Raw genomic sequence first — 24126 nt, 5'->3', positions numbered from 1 at the left:
AAATCAACACCAAATCTTGCACAAATGGACTCAAGGAAGATCACTCTAAAGAGAGTTGATGCATGAATGTGTAAAGCAAATAATCGTTGCTCTACTTGCCACAAATCAGGCTTAAATTGCTGAAAATTGATGCAGAAAATTATCCCTGGAGAGGTAGGGGTACTAATTTAAAACAAAGTCATGAAAGAGGTGTTTTTTGGTTCAGAGAACCACCTTATTTGTATATAAGTGGAATGAAATCTCACATTACATTTATCCAAATACCTCCAATCTTCTGCAGAATGATGTACAATGTAGCCAAATGGAAGGAATCCTCAATCCTCAAATTCCAAACCACTACAACGAAGAGACAGATCCTCTTTACAAACTGTGTCTCTTCTCTCATAAAATAAAATATTATTATCTTTTAACTAACTCCATGACAACTCAAATAAATATTATATTGATGTAGTTAAATCTCTCCTAAATCAATGGTTGACCATGTTACAACATGTGGAAAATAGCTCCTCCAAGGCAATTCACCCCATCCAAAAATATCCCTTGTGTACTATAAATTCAAACTGCATATTAGATAACATATAATGTAGGGGAAAACCATTGGCACATCTGATTTACTTTAACAAACCTCATCAGCTTTACACAAGTTTGCCTCACTAGTTTGACCAGCTTCCATTGTATGATTTTGGACTTCCAAAATAATCGTAAGTTTTACCAAATTGTCCTAAACTTGACCAACTCATGCCAAGTATTAGAAAGTTTCATGAAAAGCCAGCAAGTTGAGTCAACTTATTGAGTTTCCCAAGGAATAACGAGTTTTGCTACCATCTTCTCAAATAGAGAACTTTGTCCAAAATTCCAAATAACAATACCTTTTAATCAAGTAGGGAAAAAGATGAAAGAATTGCAATCCGTATAGAGCAATAAAAATTAAGGTAAAAAAAGATGCAAACACATGGTGTGGCCCATCCAATTTGTTTTAGAAAAGGAAAAAGCATCACCAAGAACAATAATTACAAGGTCACAAACAAAAGGATTTTGTCTTTCCGCAACAGTAGTGGTATATTAAAAGTCACCAGACTTGGGAACATGATCTCAAAATCAATAGTTTTATGAAGGAATCAATTCAAAAAGGATAAGCATATAAACGTTTAAAATGATGGATAATGCATCAAAAGTATTTACAATGTACAAATATACGAATAACATATACCTTACAATGTACAAATACACCAATAATTATAAGACATACCTTCACACCAACCCCCCTTATCCCACTAATTTTGTATATAATCAAGAAATGTGTTTTAGGCATAAATACCATGTTGTTCATCCCATAACCTAAGAATGATGAAGACAACATACATGTATGCTTTGGCCAGAGAATTGCATGAGCGGGTGGAAATTTCTTGTCCATTAAATGTACTCTTTTTGCCAATCTCACCAATCCATCTCTCACGCAAAATAGGTTGGTCAATTATTCCAACAATCTGCAAGAGTCATCTACGATTAGTTCAACCATTTAAGGCACTTATATTCAATAAGAATATCAATATTAAAATGGTATGCCTGACAAAGCAAGATATGAATCACACGCAAAATAAAATTTCAAAAGTACAATGGTGAATATCAATACATCAATCGCAAATTATGATATGTCTTTATGAATCAATCACTAACAAGACAAAACACTAAATCACAAGTCATCCTTTCCCATTTTATAAGAGACTTATCTTTGCAAAAATTTCAAATGCATGACTGAAGTCGTCCAATTGATGCAAACAACTTTTGGAATTTACTAAGGTCATACATTCTATTTTACCATTATATAAAAAGCATTTTAAAATGAAGTGACTTGTTGAAATGGACTATTGTGTTAAACATTTAAGCATACAAGAATTCATTTAAGCATGTATTTATTACAATGAAGTCAAATGACACAATAGGGATAATCTGCATTTATTTCATTTTCAACATAACAATGCTACACACATGACCTAGCCACCTTATTTAATTAATTTATGTCTAACACTTTATTAGTCACTTGTAATAACGAAAATTTTACAATACATTTTTTAATTATATTGGAGCAGTATAGTCCAACACTCCCTCTTAACGCTAAAATAAAAATCTTAATTGATAACAAAAACATTTAAAAAAAAAAATTAGGTACTTTCACTCCTCCATAGCTTGAAATCATGCAAACACTCCATCAGGCTATCTAATCACTCTCATATGGGTAGTGTTACCTCCCCAAGTCACATGACAAAAGCCTTAATCCATAAGGTGCAACCTGAGGGTGAACTATTGGGATGATCACCGTTGTCACCTAATCAAACTATCCTCTCACTTTTGGTTAGTTCTTCTCCAACTCAAGGAGAGTATCCATAGCAATTAGGATTACTAAAGCTATGACAACGAGGCTCAAAGGTGACATGAAGAGATAGCTTGAGAAAAACAATGTTTTTGCCTTTAATGAGATAAAAAGGGTGATGGAAGATAGGGGACTAGTGCCTATCCAACTAAGGGCTATGTAGTCAACAGGGAAAGCCAAAGAGAGATATCCATGAATGGTTAAAGCACGTAGAGCCATTATACATGCCATAATAAGCTTTAACTTGTTGCTAAATGACGAAGAAATGTGCTTGGAAGGGTCGTTCAAGGTACCAAACTCAAACAAAGTTATAAGAGTGAGTCCTACAATGAAGTATTGATGCAACAACCACTCTTGACAAGATAATAGATGCAAGACCATACATTCAGAAATATGACATCCAAGGGAATTAACAGGAGAAGAGCTCTCACATAAAACACTTCCACATATGATAAATGAACCCTTCTTCATGGCTTCTGATAACAATGTCTTCAAATGCAACTTCTAGCATCCACCAACAATAATTAGAAGCAAAAAATAGCTTCACGGATGATAAAATCGCAGCATCTGCATTTCACAGAATTGGAAATACAACCTGTGTCGTTGGCAAAGAACACGACCACAACCAACATATTTAACTTGGATTCCTGCAATAACACACGTGAAGGAGAAGCCACCTAGAGAAATGGTATTGAGTTTAGCCTACATTCAATATTTTTAGCTCCAATTTTGTAACTAGCATGATTTACTTTGCTAAAGGCCTACTGCATGATTGAGATGTATATTTGGTTATGCTTTCCATGTCCTCATTTCTTTTGTTAACATGATACTAGTACGTTGGATTTTAATTATTTGGACCCATGCTTATACAAGTTGTGAAAATTCCATCGCAGTTACTAATTATTAATTTTCTATCTTTGCAGACTATTTGTCTTCTATAAAATTAATTCACAACAGATATTGGACATAACACAACTGCAGTTTCACAAATAATAATCACGGGAACTGAGAAAATAGCACACATATAAAATTTGACATCAATAATTTTGGACAAATTGTTCCTCGAAAAACCTCGAAGGGAAAACCAGTTCTGTAGATGAGGGATTTTTATTATTCCTCAGCAAAATCTGTAACCAAAATTTACATCAATTGTTTGTTGTGTAACAGCAAATTTTCGGCAAATTGATTTCTTCACTTCTGCAAGTTGTGATTTGAACCCCTAGAAGCAACTCAGCCCCTCTAAATCAATTCAGCCTCTCTTTGTGACCATAAATCGATCCAACTACTGCATCCAGCAAATTACTCGGCCTCCACTGGAATTTTGTCCTTCACTAGCAAACTCGATTTCTCATGTGCAAGTCGAACCTTCTAGAAAATTCGCACTTGCCCCAACAACTCGGCCTCCCTGAAACAATTTGCATTAGCTAGAGGAAATCGATCTCCCTCTGTCACTGAAAATCTAGAAAACGTTGTGAAGAATCTCTCTCTGGAAAAATGATCTCAATCATTGTTCATCCCTACTGTTAGTGTCTTGCAGCTTTCACTATGCCCTTGCTATCACTGCAAAGTTGTTACCTGAATGTGTTCTCCAAAGGTCCCATCAATCTCCTCTTATAATCCCTCATTGACAAATCAATGGCCATGATCTAACTCCAATCAATGGCTAAGATCATATCAACTTCTTAAAATAACTTTTCTAGGAGTCTCTAGAATAAAATCGATTTGTCTCAAAAACTCTTGATTAATTAAGCCATTTCCCCAAGTTAGACTTAGCAAAATAATTAGCACTGGCTAATTAATTTAATTATGACAATTTCACTAGGAAACTTTTTGGGGTATTCGAAAATATTAATCCATGTGTTCCTTAGTATCATAGACACCATTTGAGACTAGAACACCTGTCCAAGCTACAAAAACTAGCATTCCCTCTTAGCGAGGAAGGTGTTCTCCACTACCCCCAATTTATCCCTAAAGAAGACAAACTTTGCCTAACCCAAGGCCTTTGTCAGAATATTTGCAACCTATCGATCTGTGGAAACATAATATAGTTGAATTGATCCACGTTGTACACAATCCCTGATGAAGTGGTATCTGATGTCGATGCGTTTCGACCTCTCATGAAACAATGAATTCTCAGAGAGCTTGATGCAACTCTGATTATCACAATAGATACTAGTCGAATCCAACCTTTGACCAAATAGTGCCATTAGGAGCTTCTAAAGCCATTGGCCTCACATGTAGCAATGCTCACTGCCATGTATTTTACTTCTGCATAACTCATTGCCATGAACTATTGTTCCTGTTGTACCAAGAGACAACCCCTGATCCAATATTGAAGAAGCACCCTGAAGTTCTTTCCACCTTGCACTGCCTACCCAATCTGCATCTGTATACCCCATAAACCTAACACCATCACCTCAAGTAAATCGCAACCCATACTCGATTGTGCCATGTAGATATCGTAGCACATGTTTCACTGTTGTCCAATGCACCCTCTTAGGTTCAACCATGAACTAGCTGAGAGTGTTGACTGTGAAACATATATTTGTCCTTGTGTTGACCAGATACATCAAAGAGCCAATAAGTTGTCTATACAACTTTACAAGGTAGGCTTTGTTGTCCCCTTAACCCACACCTGGGATTATTTTGGAGAAAATCCTTAACTCCACTTAATGTGGCCTTGGGGGCAAGTTTCAAGTTGAGCTTGTCACTCAATTCTCAACTCCTTTGTCTAGGCTTACTCCTAACGAAGCCAAGGGAGCTAGACCCTAAAATAAACCTAAGGTTCAACTAGCTCAAAGCTAGCAAGTCAGTTTTCTAGAAGTTAATAAAAGATGATCAATATACACTTCAAATATACAACATCAATTACAATTATAGGCTCAATGAGCACATACATCTACAAATATAAGACGAGACGACCAGTGCCCAAAAATAGATACTTGCTCAGGATATTCCAAGCAAAGATACAACTTTGTAAGAGTTTGGAAGGAAGACAAAGTGCCACAAGAGATGGATGCTTCCAAAGTAAAATGCCAAGTTATAACTCTAGCAAATGCAACAATTTAAGAAATGCTTGAGAATGAAATAAATGCTTATCAACTTAAAAAGTGCTTAAGTGATCAATATGATGATTTGAAAATTAATAAATGACGATTTCCAAACACAAGCTCAAATATTGTACTTGCTTTGTAGTGTGATGAGATTATCTTGGTATATTTTAAGTTAGTCATAATTTCTAAAGCACATTTCAAAGGACTTTGTTTCCCCAAACCTCACACTCGCTTGAGCCCTGATCTCAGAGTGAGGAGTCAATAGTGAATGGAGAGTCCCTATTGTCTAATTCAACCAACTTATGTTGGAGGTAGATTTATTAGTGCCACAATTGCTAGATTTGCTATGCAAGAAATGCTTTCCAATGACACTTAAAAGAAAAACTAAGGAGAATAAGAGAGCAATGTAAAGGCAAGTTAAACTATAATATGCAAAAGAAAAGAAATTGTAATAAAGAGATAAGAGAGACAATGGAACTAATGAGTGAAGTTAATCAAGATCATCTAGCACATTAGATTACGTAACATGAAAAGTGAAATGTTAAGCTAGAGAAACTAGAGATGCGTGGAAAACAAGTTAAAGAAAATGTTTCTCACTCTAAATTACTTAAGCAAATCAAAGCAATAAAGCAGCCACTTAAGCAATCACACAAGGGACACCTTCCCTAATTTGGGAAAAAGGATGTCAAGGGGAAGATCCCCAAGCTAAAAAAAAAAAAAAAAGATTTACCTTTATTAAAATAAGATCCCTCTTGTTGGGTGAGGGATGGAGAGGGTTTCTTGGAAGGAGTTTACAAGTACTCCCCTCAAAGGGAGTGGTACTCTTTCCGAGGCTTGTTACAAATAATAAGAGTCCTTAGCCCAAAAATCACAATGAATTTTGAACATATGATTAGAAATAACTTAAGAAAAGATCAAGGCTTCCTTTTTATCAAAGGGTAGACTATTACAATGGTGTTAAAAAGAGAAATTTCTGCTTGAATGCCTTTAACCAAAAAAGTAAGCTTTCAAAAGGCACCAATGTTACAATGATGAAGGTATGAAAGGCCCTTTGAACTGCTTGCTAAAGGTGTATGCAATCAGGTCTACAAGCTTCCCTTTGTCTTCGCAAAAAGGGCCAAAACAACTCTGCCTAAAAGGCAGTGAGATTTTGTACAAAAGAGTTTTGAGTTTTTGCCTTAAGAGAGAATTAGGGTCTGCTCATAGGCAGCCCCAAAACTGTCTAAAAAGAACTTGAAGTCTGCTCAAAATGGTCTGCAGAAAATAAGTCCTAATGACTATCAAAAATATCCTTTTGCTGCCCAAGCTGTCTGCGAACAATCAGTCCTCAGAAAGTGGCTTTGTGGTTCAAATGCCTAGCTTGATCCTCCAAGTTCCTCCTCCAATTTTTGTGACCTGCAGAATGGGTCAGCTAAATGCAAAGTGAAAGATGCCAAGTTCAGCTTTGTCATCCGCAAGGTTAGCAGCAAAAATTGACTAAAACAAATTTGCAAGCAAGCTCTACTTTGAAATTAGTGAAATTCTACACTAAGGCAACCAAGGAATGTTGGGTTAAACCAGCTCTTCTTGGCTGATTTGTGGTTCTTAGGACAGCCACTACATAGCCTCAAAATCGCTTTAGATCCTCAATGAATTCATACATAAGGTAACCAAAAGATTTTTTTAGAAATGAGAGGAAGGAAGAATAGGTGCTGGACCTCTTTTGATGTCCTACTTTTGGATGTCTTTGGCTGCCCCTAATGATGGCAAGAACATGACCTCCTTAGCTCTTGAAGGTTGGTTGATATAACCAACAATTTCCCCAACCGCCTTTCTTTGAAAGGCAACCTGTGCTACACTTAAGATACTTGCATTCAATCAATTAGTAAATTCAAGGAAATAGATTGCAAAAGAGAAGTGACAACTTGTGCTATTCACAAGTACACAATATTATCAATTCAAGTTTGCAAAAAACTTTTAAGGATAGACATATACTTGTCAATCCCTCCCTTAGGCAATACTGCCCCTATTTGGGCCTTAATCTACAAAAAGGAAAGTAATAACACAATTAAACTAGCATGGCTATACCTTCACCAAGAGAAAAGTCACCAGCATCACGCCATGATAGAACAACCAAAGACTTTCTTTATTATCATGAAACAATTCAATGAGAATGAGAGAGCCCAATGGACTTATTTATACAAATCTAGGAGAAAATGCCAAGCGGAAAAGGGTGAAGATCCCAATGAACACGTCAAGCTGCTAATTGGCAACATGAACTGCTGTGTAGTGTTGTAGATGGCCTGCGTACTCCTTTCTAGTGGCAGCGTATGAGTTTGATTGCTGACATGTGAGATAAGGGGAACACATCCCTACTTGAACTCATGCTAACACCCAACTCAGTCCCAGGTATCAACAATCCTCTAAAAAAGTGTTAGTTTGTCTCTGCATGGACTCTAGAAGACTGCTAGCACTGATCCCTCATGACTGATATGCTAACTGCTTGTAGACAGGTGTAAAGAGTGAATATAGGAATAAAGACATAATCCACCATAAACTGAGATAACTCAAACTCGAACTGCCACCTAAATCCGTGATGATCTTGAGGGAGACTTGGCCTCTTGACAAGGCAAATTCGACCTCTTAACTGGCTGTGAACTTGGCCCTCTTGAGGCCCCACATCCATGTGATGATTTGGCCGCCAAATCAACCTTCCAACTGCCCTTTACTGAACTTTGACTTGAGTGATGATGCCACATAAATTTCTTGTCCTTTCCAACTTGGAAGACACAATAAATTTGTCCATCACTTATTATTTTTTTTATTTTCTTGCCACTTAATGTCAATAACTTAGGAAAAGTGAGTTTTGAGTGGGTGTTGTTGACCACTAAGCGTCAACTATCCTATAGCAATGTACATTTTCGCAAGAAGATTCCATCAAGATCGAGTAGTGAAATCATCCGGATTTCATCATCATCATCAGTCATCATTTTGCAGCAGTTGTCCATCCTGTACTTGGTCCTATATCTCTTAACAAGAGAATCGACTCCACAAGGCACTGGTAGCATTCTTATAAATCTAATCGAATCATTTAAGTCTTGCTAGATCTAAACAAGTATTTGGTCGCTCAACTGTGCCTCCCGGACTGGTTGATTCCAAACTAGTCTTCCATCATTCCATTTCCGTAGGGTCCACCCCCCTTAGTCTGTTGTTGGGAGACAGCTTAAACGGAGAGATTGGGGATAAGGGTGACAGCCCCCAATCTAAGTCGTTGTCGCAGTACCTAGACATTCTATGTGACAACATTTTCCGGTATCGTTGCCAGGAATAGATTTTTTTTGTCCTTGGTCCTCGCGACACTTGTCTAATCATCTAATCTTTTCTGCCATCCATTAGCCCATCTAGCAACACAACATTTCCTGGCACCATTATATCTATCCATATTTTCATCACCTTATCTTTTTCCCCTCACTAATCCTTTCATCTTCTCTATCTACACCTTTAGCACCTGGACATTTTTGTTGGTTGGGTGGCGACTCCACTGGTTCATCCATTACATCTCAGACAAGAAACCCTCCCTGATATCCAGTTGCTTCTCCTTGACTAACCTTTTGGATCTTGGAGCTAGATTTATGTTAAAATGGCGACTCCACTTCTTTCATTTCTTACAAGAATTTCTGCTAGAAGCTCGCTTCTTGTGGATCTCTTGATTTTCTTAAGCAAGGATCTCTCTCTCTATCATTAATTTGGCCTTTAAGTAAGTCATCATGGATGATTTGTTTGCTCCTTATGATTTTACTAACATTAAGGGAGCTCCGCATGATTATCCTTGTGAAGTTGGTGAAATCATCAATGAATTTCCTCCTTTTCAAGGTGACAATGTTTTTACTGCCGAGACTCACCTTCAGAATTTCAGCCTCTGTATAAGCAAGTGTCGCCCATATTCCGACCATGAATATGTGAAAATGAAGATTTTCGTTCTCACCTTATATGGAGATGCCTTAGAATGGTTTGTTGAGTTTCCTAATAACACTTTTGATTCTTTACAATCAATCATTGATGCCTTTGAAGATAAATATGGAGATAAGAGAAAGGTCAAAGCAAAGGCTGAAGTAAAGGAAACTAAAGAAACTGAAAATAATCTTATCAAGGAATTAACTCAAATGGTTAAGGATATGCAACTGAATCAAGCGCAAAAACTTGAGAGTATGGAGGTTAACCAGGCTCAACTCATCAAGAATATGGAACTTAATCAAGCAAAATTAATAGTTGATCACGCCAAAGAAATGAGTTCTGTAGAAGCTAGATTAACAGCAGATCATGCCAGGGAAATGGGTTCTATGTAGAACAAGTTGTTGGCTATAGAAGAAAAACATGTTAATCAGATAGCCACCATGCAGAATCATTTGATCACCATGGAAGCAAATCATGAGAAAGAAATGAGTGTTATTCAAGTAAATCATAACAAAATGATAAAGGACATGGAAACCAGTCACATATCTCTTCAGAGCAGGTTGTTGGTTATAGAAGAAAAACATGCTAATGAAATGGAAACCATGATGACTACCATGCAAAATCATTTGATTACCATAGAGAAAAATCATGTCAAAGAAATGAACTCTATGCAAAATTGTTTGATAGCCATAAAAACAAATAATGATAAAGTGATAAAGACTATGGAAGAAAATCATGCTAAGGAAATCAGTGCTATGAAAGTTAAGCATTCTAATCAAATGACTATTATTCAAAATAAGTTGGGCAAAATGGAAAGATCACATATACAAAAGTTCCAACCCAAGTCAGATAATAAAGAGCCATCAACAGATCATAAGCCTCCCAGACCGCCAAAGCAATTCCCATCTCATCGCAAAGAAGTCACTTTTCGGATTAAGGACAAATTGACTATTGTTACAAAGGAAGATAAGAAAGACCAAGCTTATGTGTCACCATTGACAGGGTGTATTCAGAATAAGATTGGGCATACTTCAAATTCTTCAAATATTTCGCCCGAACATATTCAAGATTAGAACAGGGGATTTGTAGTGGTCTCACTATTGACATCACAGCCCACCCAGAATAAGAGCAAAAAACAAAAAAGAAGAAGGAAGTGATTTGACACATTGGATGGTCGGGAGAAACACAATACTGGGATGAGTCAGAATCCTAAAATGATTAGGATTGCACATGGCACAACAGAGAAACAACTTATGGATCTACCATAGAGCAGGAAAATGCTCAAGAAGGATTTCATTGAACACATTTGATGCCATCGGGCATCCTTTGTATTGTATTTCTAACCCTACACCCTATCATTTCAGCATTTCATTTCTGTCTTTAGATTAGATTTATATTTCGTATTAGAGCTTCTATTTCATGCGCTTAATGTTATATGATGATTTTTGGATTTTATTTGAATGGACACTACTTATGTAATTTTGTGTGTTGCTTGGGTGTAGATTTTGGATTCTCACATCACTTCGGTGAAGCAACGTGTCCCCAAGCAAAGCCAGCTGTTGACCACTCCGCGTCAACTACCTTATAGCAGTGTACATTTTCGCAAGAAGATTCCATCATGATCGAGCAGTGAAATCATCCGGATTTCATCATCATCATCATCAGTCATCATTTTGCAGCAGTCATCCATCCTGTACTTGGTCCTATATCTCTTAGCAAGATACTTGACTCCAAAAGGCAATGGTATCATTCTTATAAATCTAATCGAATCATTTAAGTCTTGCTAGATCTAAACAAGTATTTGGTTGTTTAACTGTCTCCCGAACTGGTTGGTTCCCAACTAATCCTCCATCATTCCATTTTTGTAGGGTCCACCTCCCTTAGTCTGTTGTTGGGAGACAACTTAAACTGAGAGATTGGGGATCAGGGTGACAGCCCTCAATCTAAGTCGTTGTTGTAGTACCTAGACATTATGTGCGACAACAGGTGTAATTGGAACTCTTGAGGAACATAAGTCAATGGAACTCTCGAGGAACTAATAGTAGAGGAAGAAGCACAAGAGGAAACAACACAAGAGGACGGAGCTCCTTTTCAAGAAACTCATAGTATGACACGACGGAATCACCCCAGGTTAATTGTTGGGGATGTGTAGGACCTCATTTTCTATGTCATTATCCAAAGGCAATCATAAAATCCATGCAGTAGTCAACAACAACCAAGCAGAACATCAGTCCACTGTAGTGGAGTCCTCGGGTACTATTAACAGCATAAGACTCAAAATCTTATTTGATATTGGTGCTACTAAAAGTTTCATTTCTTCATATGCATTAGATAAATGTGGGTTAGCAGCACGCAAGAAAAACGATTTTAAACAGGTAGAAATGGCTTTGAGGGAACTTCAATCCGTAGAGTCAAGTGTTGAGGAATGCATAGTTGATCTAGGGGTTTGTTCGACTAAGTTAAAAGTATATGTCATAGCCCTAGGAACTTATGACCTCGTCATAGGGATGGATTGGTTGGAAGCTCATCAAGCTTGGGTGGACTGTTATGAAAAAGAATTCTCTACATAAATGATGAAGTGAATCGATCCAAATCCAGGGTATTAAGAGGAAGGTATCTTTACGCTTTATCTCAACAATACAAATGAAGCATTGCCTAAGAAAAGGTTGTCAGGTATATGCAGTAAAGGAAGTAAGCAAGGAAAAAGGGCCATCCCTAGAGAAATACCCAGTGTTATCCGAATTTCCGAATGTTTTTCCAAATAAACTACCAAGATTAACTAATGAAAGGGAGCTTCACCTCACAATAGAATTAAAACCTGGTAGAGAACCAATCTCTAAAACACCCTACAAAATGACGGCTCTGGAACTTCAAGAGTTACAAATTCAGCTGAAGGAACTATTGGATATAGGACACATTCGACCCAGTATTTCACCTTGGGGTGAACCTATAATTTTTGTCAAGAAGAAGGATGGTTCCTTGCGGCTATGCATAGATTATCGAGACTTAAATCGAGCTACAATAAAGAATAGGTATCCAATTCCTCGAATTGATGACCTATTTAACCAAATCAAAGGGGCTTCGATCTTTTCAAAAATACATCTATGGTCGGGTTATCATAAATTAAGAATCAAGGGCAGTGATATCTCTAAGACTGCATTTTGAACATGCTTTAGGCATTAAGAGTTCACGGTGGTACCATTTGGGTTGACCAATGCACTAGTGGTATTCATGAATCTTATGAATAGTGTTTTTTGTAAATACCTTGACCACTTTGTACAAGTCTTCTTAGATGATATTCTCATCCACTCCAAAAATCAGAAGGGGCATGAAGAACATTTACGAATAGTATTATCTTGCATCAGGGAGCACTAGTTATATGGAAAGTTATCTAAGTGTTCCTTCTTTCAAAAGAATATTCATTACCTAGGTCATGTTATATCTAGTGAAGGGATCTTCGTAGACCCTAACAAGGTAAAAGCGATCATGGATTGGACGATACCGAAAAATGCACATGAAGTGCACAGTTTTATGGGTTTAGTCGGATACTATCGAAGGTTTGCAAAAGGGTTCTCCAAAATTGAAAGCTTATCACAACCCTCCAGTACAAAGGAGTTAGGTACTAGTGGACCAAGGAATGTCACATCCCATTCACTGAGCTTAAAATATTGTTGACCAATGCAACAATCTTGCAAGTACCTGACATGGAAAAAAACTTTATTGTATGTATCGATGCATCCAAGCAAGGATTAGGTGCAGTATTAATGCAAGACAAACGAGTAATAGTGTATGACTCAAGGAAGTTAAAGCCTTATGAAGAACTTTACGCCACGCATGATTTAGAGTTGGTTGTTGTAGTACTAGCTTAAAAGATATGGAGACACTACCTGGTAGGTGAAGCTTTGTGCTCAAAAGCGACCACCAAAGTTTGGAATACTTGTTTACCCAAAGGGACTTGAATGCTAGGCAGAGACGATGGAGCGAATTCTTAAGCAAGGATGACTTTTGAATTTAATACATTAAAGGGAAAGAGAATGTAGTGGCAGATGCTCTAAGTAGAAGACCAAGGATCTTTTCCCTTATACCCATCAAGGTAGACTTGAGGGAGTGAGTGCTAGAACATCTCTTAGAAGATAGTTGGTATTTAAAAGTAAGATTTGGGCTTCAAAGTAAAGGTCCAAGAGAACCTAAGTTTGAAGGATATGAGCTAAAGAATGATACATTGTTATGATTCTAAGGAAGGAAGTATATCCATAATAAAGAGAGATATCTGCAACACCATCATTAAGGAAGCCCACAGAGCACTATATTGTGTGCATCCTGGTGTAAAGAAAATGTATGTTGACACAAGGAAACCCTTCTTTTAGGCAGGCATGAAGTGTGATATTGTCCAATTCGTTACAAAATGTCTTCTTGAATGTCAGCGAGTGAAGGCTGACCATCGTCACTCAGCGAGTCTCCTGCAACCTCACGACAGTCCTATGACCAAATGGGAAATGATTTCTATGGATTTTATCATGGGGCTACCTCTTACTCCACAAAGGCACAATGTCATTCTGGTTGTGGTGGATAAACTAACGAAAAGCGCCCACATTATTCTCGTAGAAGATACTTATTTAGTTGTTCACGTAGCTCGAGTATTTATAAATGAAATTATCAAGTTTCATAGAGTTCCTAAGAAAATCATATCAAATAGGGATTCACGATTCACTTCAAGGTTTTGGACTTGTATGTGTTGAAGAAAGTGTAACTAGGTTCAGTATTTACAAATGTAATTTTGATCTTTGTACTTGTCAATAAAAAGAAATATTATTTTTTAAATTATGAGAATGAGTTTCTTGCTCATTTCATAGGTCTAGGAAAGTCAGAGTCAAAGAGCTCTTCTTGAGCATATATGTAATGTCTACCTAGTGACTAGATTAGCCCTCCAAGACCAGCACAATCCTCATGAAGAAGACAGCAAGCAAAATGATAAAGAGAGATGTCATGTCGGCCTCAAATCGAATTAAATAAACTAAAGAATGTCATGTCGGCTCAATAAAAGGTCACAACACTTCACACTATCACGTCGGCTCAAATATAGAGACCTAACTACTATATATACGCAGTTAGGGTTACCACAAAAAAACAAAAGATTTTGCATTTTCTTCTCTGAAACTCGGATGGTGCAATAGGTACAGGAATCTCGGATCAATGCAGCAAAGAAGAACTCAGACAAAGATCTGCATTACAGGAGTTAGGATTTTGATATTTTGGGTAAGTACAGACATCACTATAATTTCATATAGGCACAGGAAGCCTCAATCTCGAATGCCTTCGCAATTCTGTGGGAAATTACAGTAACGAAAGATTGCAGTCTCATCCTCCTCGGTGGTGGCAATCTCAGCATACCTACAATCATGACCTCAATACATGGAGAGCAATCATTGTCTCAGTGTAACAGCAATAATGAAGGTCTCAATATTGGTCATTGCCTCAGCCTACTAACACAGTGAAGCAGCCTCACTATCTCGACATATGTGTGAAGAGAAGGATCTTGAAGTGACATCCCCTATCTCAACAAGTATTCTGGAAGCAGTCATGATCTTGCTCTAAATACCTCAATATATAGATCTTAGCTTCATGGTAAAGGTCTCAATGAAGGAATAACACTGATCTTAGTAAAAGTGCAGCAGTGTTCTCAGTGAAGGTGTAGCAAGGTGTAAATATCTCAGTGATACAATGATGATGACTTCGGTGTAGCAGCGGTGATGACTTTAGTAGTAGTGATGATGATCTCAGCCATGACGAAGAAGAGGATTGGTGTCTTGGTCTTGGAGTGGCATAATAGGTCAAGGGTCATGGTCTTGGTATTCGTCAAATGGAATCTCTATAAGAAGAATTGTGTGCGGGTTTTCCTCTCCAAGAGGGAGAGGTTTTGGCCCTTGCAGAAAGCCTAACATCTTGTGTTCTTGTCTCTTTGGTTTTGGTAGCTATTTGATGAAATAAGAAACACACACTCTAATAATGGAAAAGAGAAGATTGTGCTAAGAAGAAAATTAAAATGCCTCACAAATATTTATCAAGTTAAAGAAGAATCACATCAATCCTACTTGCCTTAGATTCTTCAACATGGTATCAGAGCTAAGGTTCAGAAGTCAAAGGAAGGGCAGCAAAGAGACATACAAGGACTAGTCTTCAAGAAGGGCATCAAAGCAAGAGCTTTGTCAAGATTAAAGAATTAGCCCACAATAGCAGTCTACAACAGCAACGGCTTTTGTCAAAGAATGAGGTTTCAATCACAAGTACTCAAATCTCGGGTTCATGGCAGCAGTGTCAATGCCTCTCACAGTGTTAGTCTATGTCATACCACAGGGATCTCAATATAGAATGAAGTTGTTCATTGATGGATCTCATACCATAAAATGATCATCATGGCAAGCAACATCAAGATTCTATGGTTCTACACAATGTTGCATACTACAAGGTTCCATAAATCCACTTATGTGATAGCAAGACAATGCTACCTCAAGTTCACCAACAAGTTGTGAATCATAAGAATCAAGGATCTCATCCGGAGGAAGCATCAATGCAATTGCTTCAACCATCATCAAAGCAATCAAGGTGAAGATTTCATCTTCACATAACAAGTAAGTATCTTTTCAATTTATATATTTGGTTAAATGACTTCACAATTGCAAGGACATCTATAGGTTGGATGGGCCATCAAGATTCCTTACATGAAGGAGGAGAATAGACATAGTCCTCTAAGTAGAAGAAGTCATTAAACATATCAATATGTCTCCTCTGAATTTATGGAAAGGGATGCTTATGAAAGATCCCCTCACATAGCAATATTAGAGACCTCAAAGTGATGTAGGTGATAAACTCATTCTCACATGTCATATCAAGGATGTAGGATATCTTCATAAAATCCTATCTACAAGATCTAGGAAGGAAGAATCATTATCGTTCTAACTGATAGGCAAGGTAACAAATATCCATGAACAAGAAGGTTACCTCATTCAACAACTTGTGGTCTTTATGCTAGATAGAGAAAGACAAGTTGATGGCAGAAATATGAAGGTTAAAAGAACTCAACCATGTGTAGAGAGTAATGGCAAGGTTGGTCCTCAAAAAAGACAAAATAAGGCTAGTTAAGATTCAATGCCATAGAAATATTTTCGAAGCTCATATCACTGAAAGATGGAGGAAGCTAAAGAAAAGGGCCAAGGAAAGAGGGAGTAACAAATCTCTCCTATGAGTAAGATAGTATCCCTCACAAAAGGGTCTTATCATAAGCTCCTAAATCTTGTGTTAAAAGATATGACAATGATAATAAGATGCATCATGGCATCATGAAAGCCTTAGAAACAAGAGCTCGTAACATCTTCATAAGGATAATGAAGGACAAAAATCCATGGCAAACAACATGTAGGATATATAGCTCTTGGGAACCTCAGGGGACATTGAAGGAAATAGAAGAGTCATCTAAGGCTCATCATAGAAGGAAACATCTACCAGTTGGGGATATATAAGATCCTCATCGTAGGGTTCACTAATATAGAGAGGAAGCAAGTGTTTCAACAAGAACTCCAACATATGGAATCCATGAGATGATGATATGACATGAAGCGGATCAATGGATTGAAGATTTTTTCAATCAAGGAAGTTGTTGGAAGAAGCCTCAATGACATGAAGGTAAAACAAGGTATGTATGATTGTGTTTAATACTATAATGTCATGTCATATGGTTGCAGGTAACATGAATCATTGCTTCTATCTTAAGAAGCATGATCAAGAGAAAAAGGATCTCCTCCTCTGAAAGGATGCAGCAAGGCATAAAGTCACACTAAAATGAAATCAACATAATATGTCCTCATATGAAGTATGAGGTGGTTGACTACACTTAATAAACTCTGATTGAAAGCTCGTGGAAGTAAATGAGTGAGGAAGGAAGAGATCGTGAGATACGCAACCATGATGAAGGCAATCAACATCCAATAGACCAAGAAGATTTGACCAGGAAATCTCCCAAAAGGATATGAAGACTCTGATGAAAGTCTGAAAAAGATGGAGACCCTTGACAATGGATATCTTTGGGAGATGTGTCAACATGAATGCACGATGTTGATACCTACAGGAAGATGTCATGATGAAGAGCCATCTAGTAAGGTACGATTTGATTTAATGTTATGCTTTGATTTCTTGAATAATATTTGGATGAGTGCATGTAGGGCTACTAGAACAAGAATTGTAAGTACAAGTACAACTGGCATTCATGTGGTGGATGGAAATTCCTAAAAGAGCATGATGGGAAAGAAGTACCTACATGACGAAGGTTCAAGATATGTATCAAGAAAGCCACTTTCCACAAAGAAAGGAATGACATGACGAACCAAGAAGGAAAGTGATCGATGGTTGATGCCCTACAAGAAAGAAGCTCAACCGAATTTTATGACATCAAGGAGAGAAGTTGATCAAGCAGCTGAAGGACCCACAAAGAAAAAAAGTTGTTGATATATAGAAGAGTCCCTAGCTAAGAGGGAGCTCTCACAGGTCCTTGATCAAGAGGGAATTTGAATTAAGATCACCCCTTATTACAAAGGAGTGACAAGTGTGTTTTTCCATATCATATGTCATGCACTAAACCAGGACTAACAGTCGTAAGTCTAGATGAAGGCCATGAAAGGAAATGTAGACACATGGTAGACACAACATTCTTGTCTTCACTTGGGAAAAAAGAATGGGAGGATTGCGTAATCATCTGCGATCTGATACTCTTTGAGAATGTGCAGGGCATCCAAGACAAGAGTAGGCAAGAGGACCAAAATTCTTTGAGGGGTGGGAACCCAAGATAAGAATAGTCCTAGAAGATACTTAGTGAACACCCGGGTGGGTATGTACCTTGAGAGACAATGATGAAGGTATCTATAAATCATTGGTCTCTCCAGCGTTGTAGCTCATGGTCTCATGGAGAGATGGAGTTGTTAGTCAAGGCCTTGCACTATGACAATGTTGATTGATATGATGCTATACAGATGGGATTACCAATATGATTCTCCTCATGAGAAATTCTTCAGATTGAGAATGACCAAGTACCATTATAAATACCTCCCTAGTTAAGAGGGAGTGTTGAAGAAAGTATAACTACGTTCGGTATTTACAAATGTAATTTTGATCTTTGTACTTGTCAAGAAAAAAAAAATATTATTTTTTAAATTATGAGAATGAGTTTCTTGCTCATTTCATAGGTCTAGGAAAGTCAGAGTCAAAGAGCTCTTCTTGAGCATATATGTAATGTCTACCTAGTGACTAGACTAGCCCTCCAAAACCAACACAATCCTCATGAAGAAGACAGCAAGCAAAATGATAAAGAGAGATGTCATGCCGGCTCAATAAAAGGTCACAACACTTCACACTATCACGTCGGCTCAAATATAGAGTCCTAACTACTATATATACCACAGAAGATAAACAAACAAAAAAATCGCATTTTCTTCTCTGAAACTCGGATGGTGCAGTAGGTACAAGAATCTTGGATCAATGCAGCAGAGAAGAACTCAAACAGAGATCCGCATTACAGGAGAGTTAGGATTTTGATATTTCGGGTTAGTACAGATATCACTGTAATTTCGGATAGGCACAGGAAGGCTCAGCCTCAGATACCTCTGCAATTCCATGGACAATTACAGTGAGGAAAGATTGTAGTCTCATCCTCCTCGGTGGTGGCAATCTCAGCATACCTACAATCATGATCTCAATACATGGAGAGCAGTCATTGTCTCGGTGTAACAGCAATAATGAAGGTCTCAATATTGGTCATTGTCTCAACCTACTAACACAGTGAAGCAGCCTCACTATCTCAACATATGTGTGAAGAGAAGGATCTTGAAGTGACATCCTCTGTCTCAACAAGTATTCTAGAAGCAGTCATGATCTTGCTCTAAATACCTCAGTATATAGATCTCAACTTCATGGTAAAGGTCTCAATGAAGGAATAAAAACTGATCTTAGTAAAAGTGCAACAGTGTTCTTGGTGAAGGTGTAGCAAGCTGTAAAGATCTCAGTGATACAATGATGATGACTTCGGTGTAGCAGCAGTGATGACTTTAGTAGCAGTGATGATGATCTCAGCCATGACAAAGAAGATGATCAGTGTCGTGGTCTTGGAGTGGCATAATAGGTCAAGGGTCATGGTCTTGGTATTCGTCAAATGGAATCTCTATAAGAAGAATTGTCTGTGGGTTTTCCTCTCCAAGAGGGAGAGGTTTTGGCCCTGGCAGAAAGCCTAACATCTTGTGTTCTTGTCTCTTTGATTTTGGTAGACATTTGATGCAATAAGAAACACACACTCTAATAATGTCAAAGAGAAAATTGTGCTACGAAGAAAATTAAAATGCCTCACAAATAGTTATCAAGTTAAAGAAGAATCACATCAATCCTACTTGCCCTAGACTCTTCAACAGTATGCAGTGGGCTTTAGGAACTCAACTAAATTTAAGTACAGTTTATCACCCTGAGACTGATGGACAAATAGAAAGAGTGAACCAAGTAATAGAAGATATGTTGAGAATGTATGTTATGGACCAACAAACACACTAGGAAAAGTACTTGCCCTTGGTTGAATTTGCATACAATAACAGTTACCACAGTTCAATCGGAATGCCTCCATTTGAAGCATTATATGGAAGACCTTGCAGAACACCGCTAAGTTGGGACAGGTTAGAGGACCGGGTGATAGTGGGACCAGAATTAATTCAAGAGATGGAAGAGCAGGTAAAAAAAATTAGGCAATAGTTAAAGGAAGCACAAGATAGACAAAAAAGCTATGTTGATGCTCACAGGACAGATAGGAATTATGAAGTAGGGGATCAAGTTTTTATCCGCATCAGACCAAACAAAAGCACCATTCAGTTTGGAAAAGGAACAAAGTTGTCGCCCTAGTTTATTGGGTCATTTAAAGTTCTAGAAAAAGTTGGACCTGTTGCCTATCGTCTTGCACTGCCACCCCACTTGCATAAAATTCATAATGCTTTTCATGTATCTGTACTAAAGACATTACATACCTGACAAATCTCATGACCTTCAATGGAGGAAGGTATCAGACAAGGGAACCATTTTGGTCGAACCATTACGTATACTGGAACGTAGGGATCAACGACTCAGGAACCACCAAGTACACCAAGTTAAGGTTCAATAAGACAAGTATAGTCCTAGATCGACTACCTGGGAAGACACAGAGACCATATTCCAGAAATGTTGAAAAATGTGTACCTAGGTTCGGTCTTCATATGGATGAAATGTACTTTTGATTCTTGTAAAGTGTAAAATGAATGAAAATTTATTATTATTATTATTGAAGCATGGATTTCATGCTCAAGGTCTTTTATTTTATAGGTCAAGCGTCTATTGAGTGCTTCTAGGTTTGTCCTAGGTCTAGAAGTCAAAAGAGTCATTGTCATAAGTTGAAGACCTCATCGGGCACATTGTAACTTTTAAAGAAAATTATTCGTCTTAAAAGGTGTCCAGATACCCTCCAAGACCAAGTCGCCCTGGAAACTGACCAATCGGCCTAAAGGAAGAGCCACGTCCACCCTTGAGGAGCCTATAAATAAAAGAGAACTCACCCTACTTGAAGCACATTCACTCACCACTCATTCTAGTGAAGGAAGAGGAAGAAGAAGGTAGCGAAGAAGGAGGACGAAGGAGATTTATTTTTGGGCTAATTTTCTCTCACACGTGCTAAGGAGAACTAGGGTTTCTACAAAAAGATCTAGGATTTCTATCCTCAAGTTCGATCTTGGAGAAAAAGAGACAAGTAGGTCAAGCGAAAGTCACCAAGGGTAATCCTCATGCTCCTGAAGTGAGGGAAAGTCAAGTGAAGGTCAAAGGAGGGCTAAGAAGGCAGATCGAAGCTTACACGTGTGGCAGTAGCAACTTTTGGGGGGGTGCGAAATTTCAGATCTACAGTGGAGGTCAAAATTTCTGTAGCTGGAGGTCGAAGAAGTGCTACTGGAAGAGATTTGATTGGGTTTGACAGGATCAGGGTTAGCACATCATCCAAAAAGGTTGGTCTTGGTCTTGTTGGGTTCTAAAGTTAGTCTCAAGGTCTTGGAATTTGTCAATTTTAGAATCTATAAGGAAGAGAAGAGATTTGCGGGTTTTCCTCTCAAGTGGAGAGGTTTTGGCCCTAGCTTGCAGCTTATGTGTTCTTGTTCTTCTTGTTTTGGTAGTTGTTTGATGATTCACACATATAATAATAAGTAACAAAGCTAATAAGGAAAAGGACATCACAAGCAGTTATCAAGTAAAGAGAAATCTATATAATCACTGCCCTTTTGATTTCTTAACATGGTATCAGAGCTAACGTTGACTAAGGCCAATATGAAGATCTCCACTACTTTAAAGAAGCTCATTAAAAGGTGTTCAAAGGAAGCAAGCTTTATCAAGAAAAGCTTCAAGGAAGCATGGAATCCCCTATTCTCTACAAAGGAGGAAGCAATCAAGACAAAAGATGAAGGCCTCTTCTCGACACCCACTGGCACGTTCCAAGACGAGAGCATTTGGGTAATTGATAGCAGTGCATCTAGGCACATGACTGATCATCATAAACAATTGAAGACATTATCAAAGGGAAAATCTTCTTACTCAGTGGAACTTGGAGATAATAAGAGCTATCATGTAAGAGGAATTGGATCAACCTCAATAGAGCTGGAAAATGGAAGCAACATTCACCTCAACAACATCCTATTTATGGATTTCAAAGATCTGTGGCTTGAATCTTTTGAGTTCATGACCGGAGAGTCCACAGTTTTAAGATTTTTGTATAACGTTTCAAATCCCAAATGGGATCCATCATCAGGATATGAGAATGATGATGAGCAGAAGAGCAACAAAGAATTGATAAATAGTGAAGAGGATAAAACAATTTAGAATGACAAACTGTCGGCTGTCATAATTTTTATAATTTTAATTAATTATTAATTTGTTTAATTAATTTTATTAATTTCATTAATATTATAATTTTTAATTTTTAATTAATTTTAATTTTTATAATTTTAATTAATTTTATAATTTTATAATATAATTTTAATTAATTTTAATTTTAATTTTAATTTTTATAATTTTAATTAATTTTATTAATTTGATTTATTAATTTGTTTTATTAATTGAACTTTGATTTATTAATATTAAACCTAGAATTAAATGAAAATAACACTAACTCTAAAAAGAAAAGAAAATAACTTATACCTAGAAATTAAAATTAAATCTAAAATGAAATTAATACCTAGATCTAAATGAATATATTATTAACACTAAAAAGAAATTAAATTAAACCTAGGGAAGGTTAACATTAAATTGCTTTATTAATATTATATGAAAAATATTAATTTGTATTAATATTAAATTGTTTTATTAATTTTGTTTTAATAAAATATGATATAATAATATTAGTTAGTTTTATTAATATTACCTAGAACTAAATTTTATATTAATACTTAGCTTTATTAATATTATACCTAGAACTAAATTTAATATGATACAATGTTATTAATTAGCTTTTCTAGAACTAAATGAAAATAACATTAACCTTAATATGATTAAAACTAAAATGAAATTAGTTTTAATTAATATTAATTCCTAAAAAAATTTATTTAATTTATGATTATTATTAATTAATATTATTAATATAAATTATATCGACAACCATCAGCTTAAAGGAGTTTATAAAATAGAGTGTTCCTGTGCAAAAAGCTACATTGGTGAAACAGGTCGCTCCCTCCAGACTAGACTTAAGGAACATGGCGCAGATATTAAGAACGGAAGATCTCGAACTTCAGCCCTGGCAGAGCACTCCTTAAAAACTAAACACCATATCTGTCTGGAAAGCGCATCAATTTTCGCCAGAGAAGAGCAGCATCAGAGACGAAAGATCAGAGAAGCACTTGAAATCATCAAACATCCTCACAATCTGAACAGAGATAATGGCGTGGAGATTAGCGGGAGCTGGCTTCCCTTGATCAAGGAAATCACAAGTGCATCCCCTGGTTAAGACCTCAGCAGGTAAGCAGGTAAGTTATCCCTCTCCTTTCTGGTGTCTTCAGTCTTTGTTTTCAGTTAGGTCTGGGTATAGATTTTCCACTAAAATTCTAGGATTTATTATTTTCATTTTTGCTACTAAGTAATATATTAATCATTATATTAATTTATTATAAATATTAATTATTTATAATAGTTAATATAATATAATTTATATTAATAATATTAATTAATAATAATCATAAATTAAATAAAAATTTTTAGGAATTAATATTAATTAAAACTAATTTCATTTTAGTTTTAATCATATTAAGGTTAATGTTATTTTCATTTAGTTCTAGAAAAGCTAATTAATAACATTGTATCATATTAAATTTAGTTCTAGGTATAATATTAATAAAGCTAAGTATTAATATAAAATATAGTTCTAGGTAATATTAATAAAACTAACTAATATTATTATATCATATTTTATTAAAACAAAATTAATAAAACAATTTAATATTAATACAAATTAATATTTTTCATATAATATTAATAAAGCAATTTAATGTTAACCTTCCCTAGGTTTAATTTAATTTCTTTTTAGTGTTAATAATATATTCATATATAATATATTCATTTAGATCTAGGTATTAATTTCATTTTAGATTTAATTTTAATTTCTAGGTATAAGTTATTTTCTTTTCTTTTTAGAGTTAGTGTTATTTTCATTTAATTCTAGGTTTAATATTAATAAATCAAAGT

At 36.4% G+C, this 24126-nt stretch overlaps 1 protein-coding gene across 2 annotated transcripts in view; it reads right to left on the bottom strand.

Moving 5' to 3' along the window:
- Nucleotides 1–24126, bottom strand: part of IMPL2 (inositol monophosphatase family protein) — a 322520-nt gene that overhangs the window by 169609 nt on the left and 128785 nt on the right. For both annotated transcript variants that reach the window (XM_089458438.1, XM_089458439.1), the window contains exon 5: nt 1363–1487. In XM_089458438.1, coding sequence (XP_089314564.1) covers nt 1363–1487 — 125 coding nt within the window. The remainder of the gene's footprint in view (nt 1–1362; nt 1488–24126) is intronic.

The sequence above is a fragment of the Pinus tabuliformis genome, chromosome 7 (genome assembly GCF_031772625.1).
Source record: "Pinus tabuliformis cultivar Carrire ecotype Pingquan chromosome 7, CPIR1, whole genome shotgun sequence".
NCBI classification, from domain to species: domain Eukaryota; kingdom Viridiplantae; phylum Streptophyta; class Pinopsida; order Pinales; family Pinaceae; genus Pinus; species Pinus tabuliformis.
This window is presented reverse-complemented; position numbering and strand designations above follow the sequence as displayed.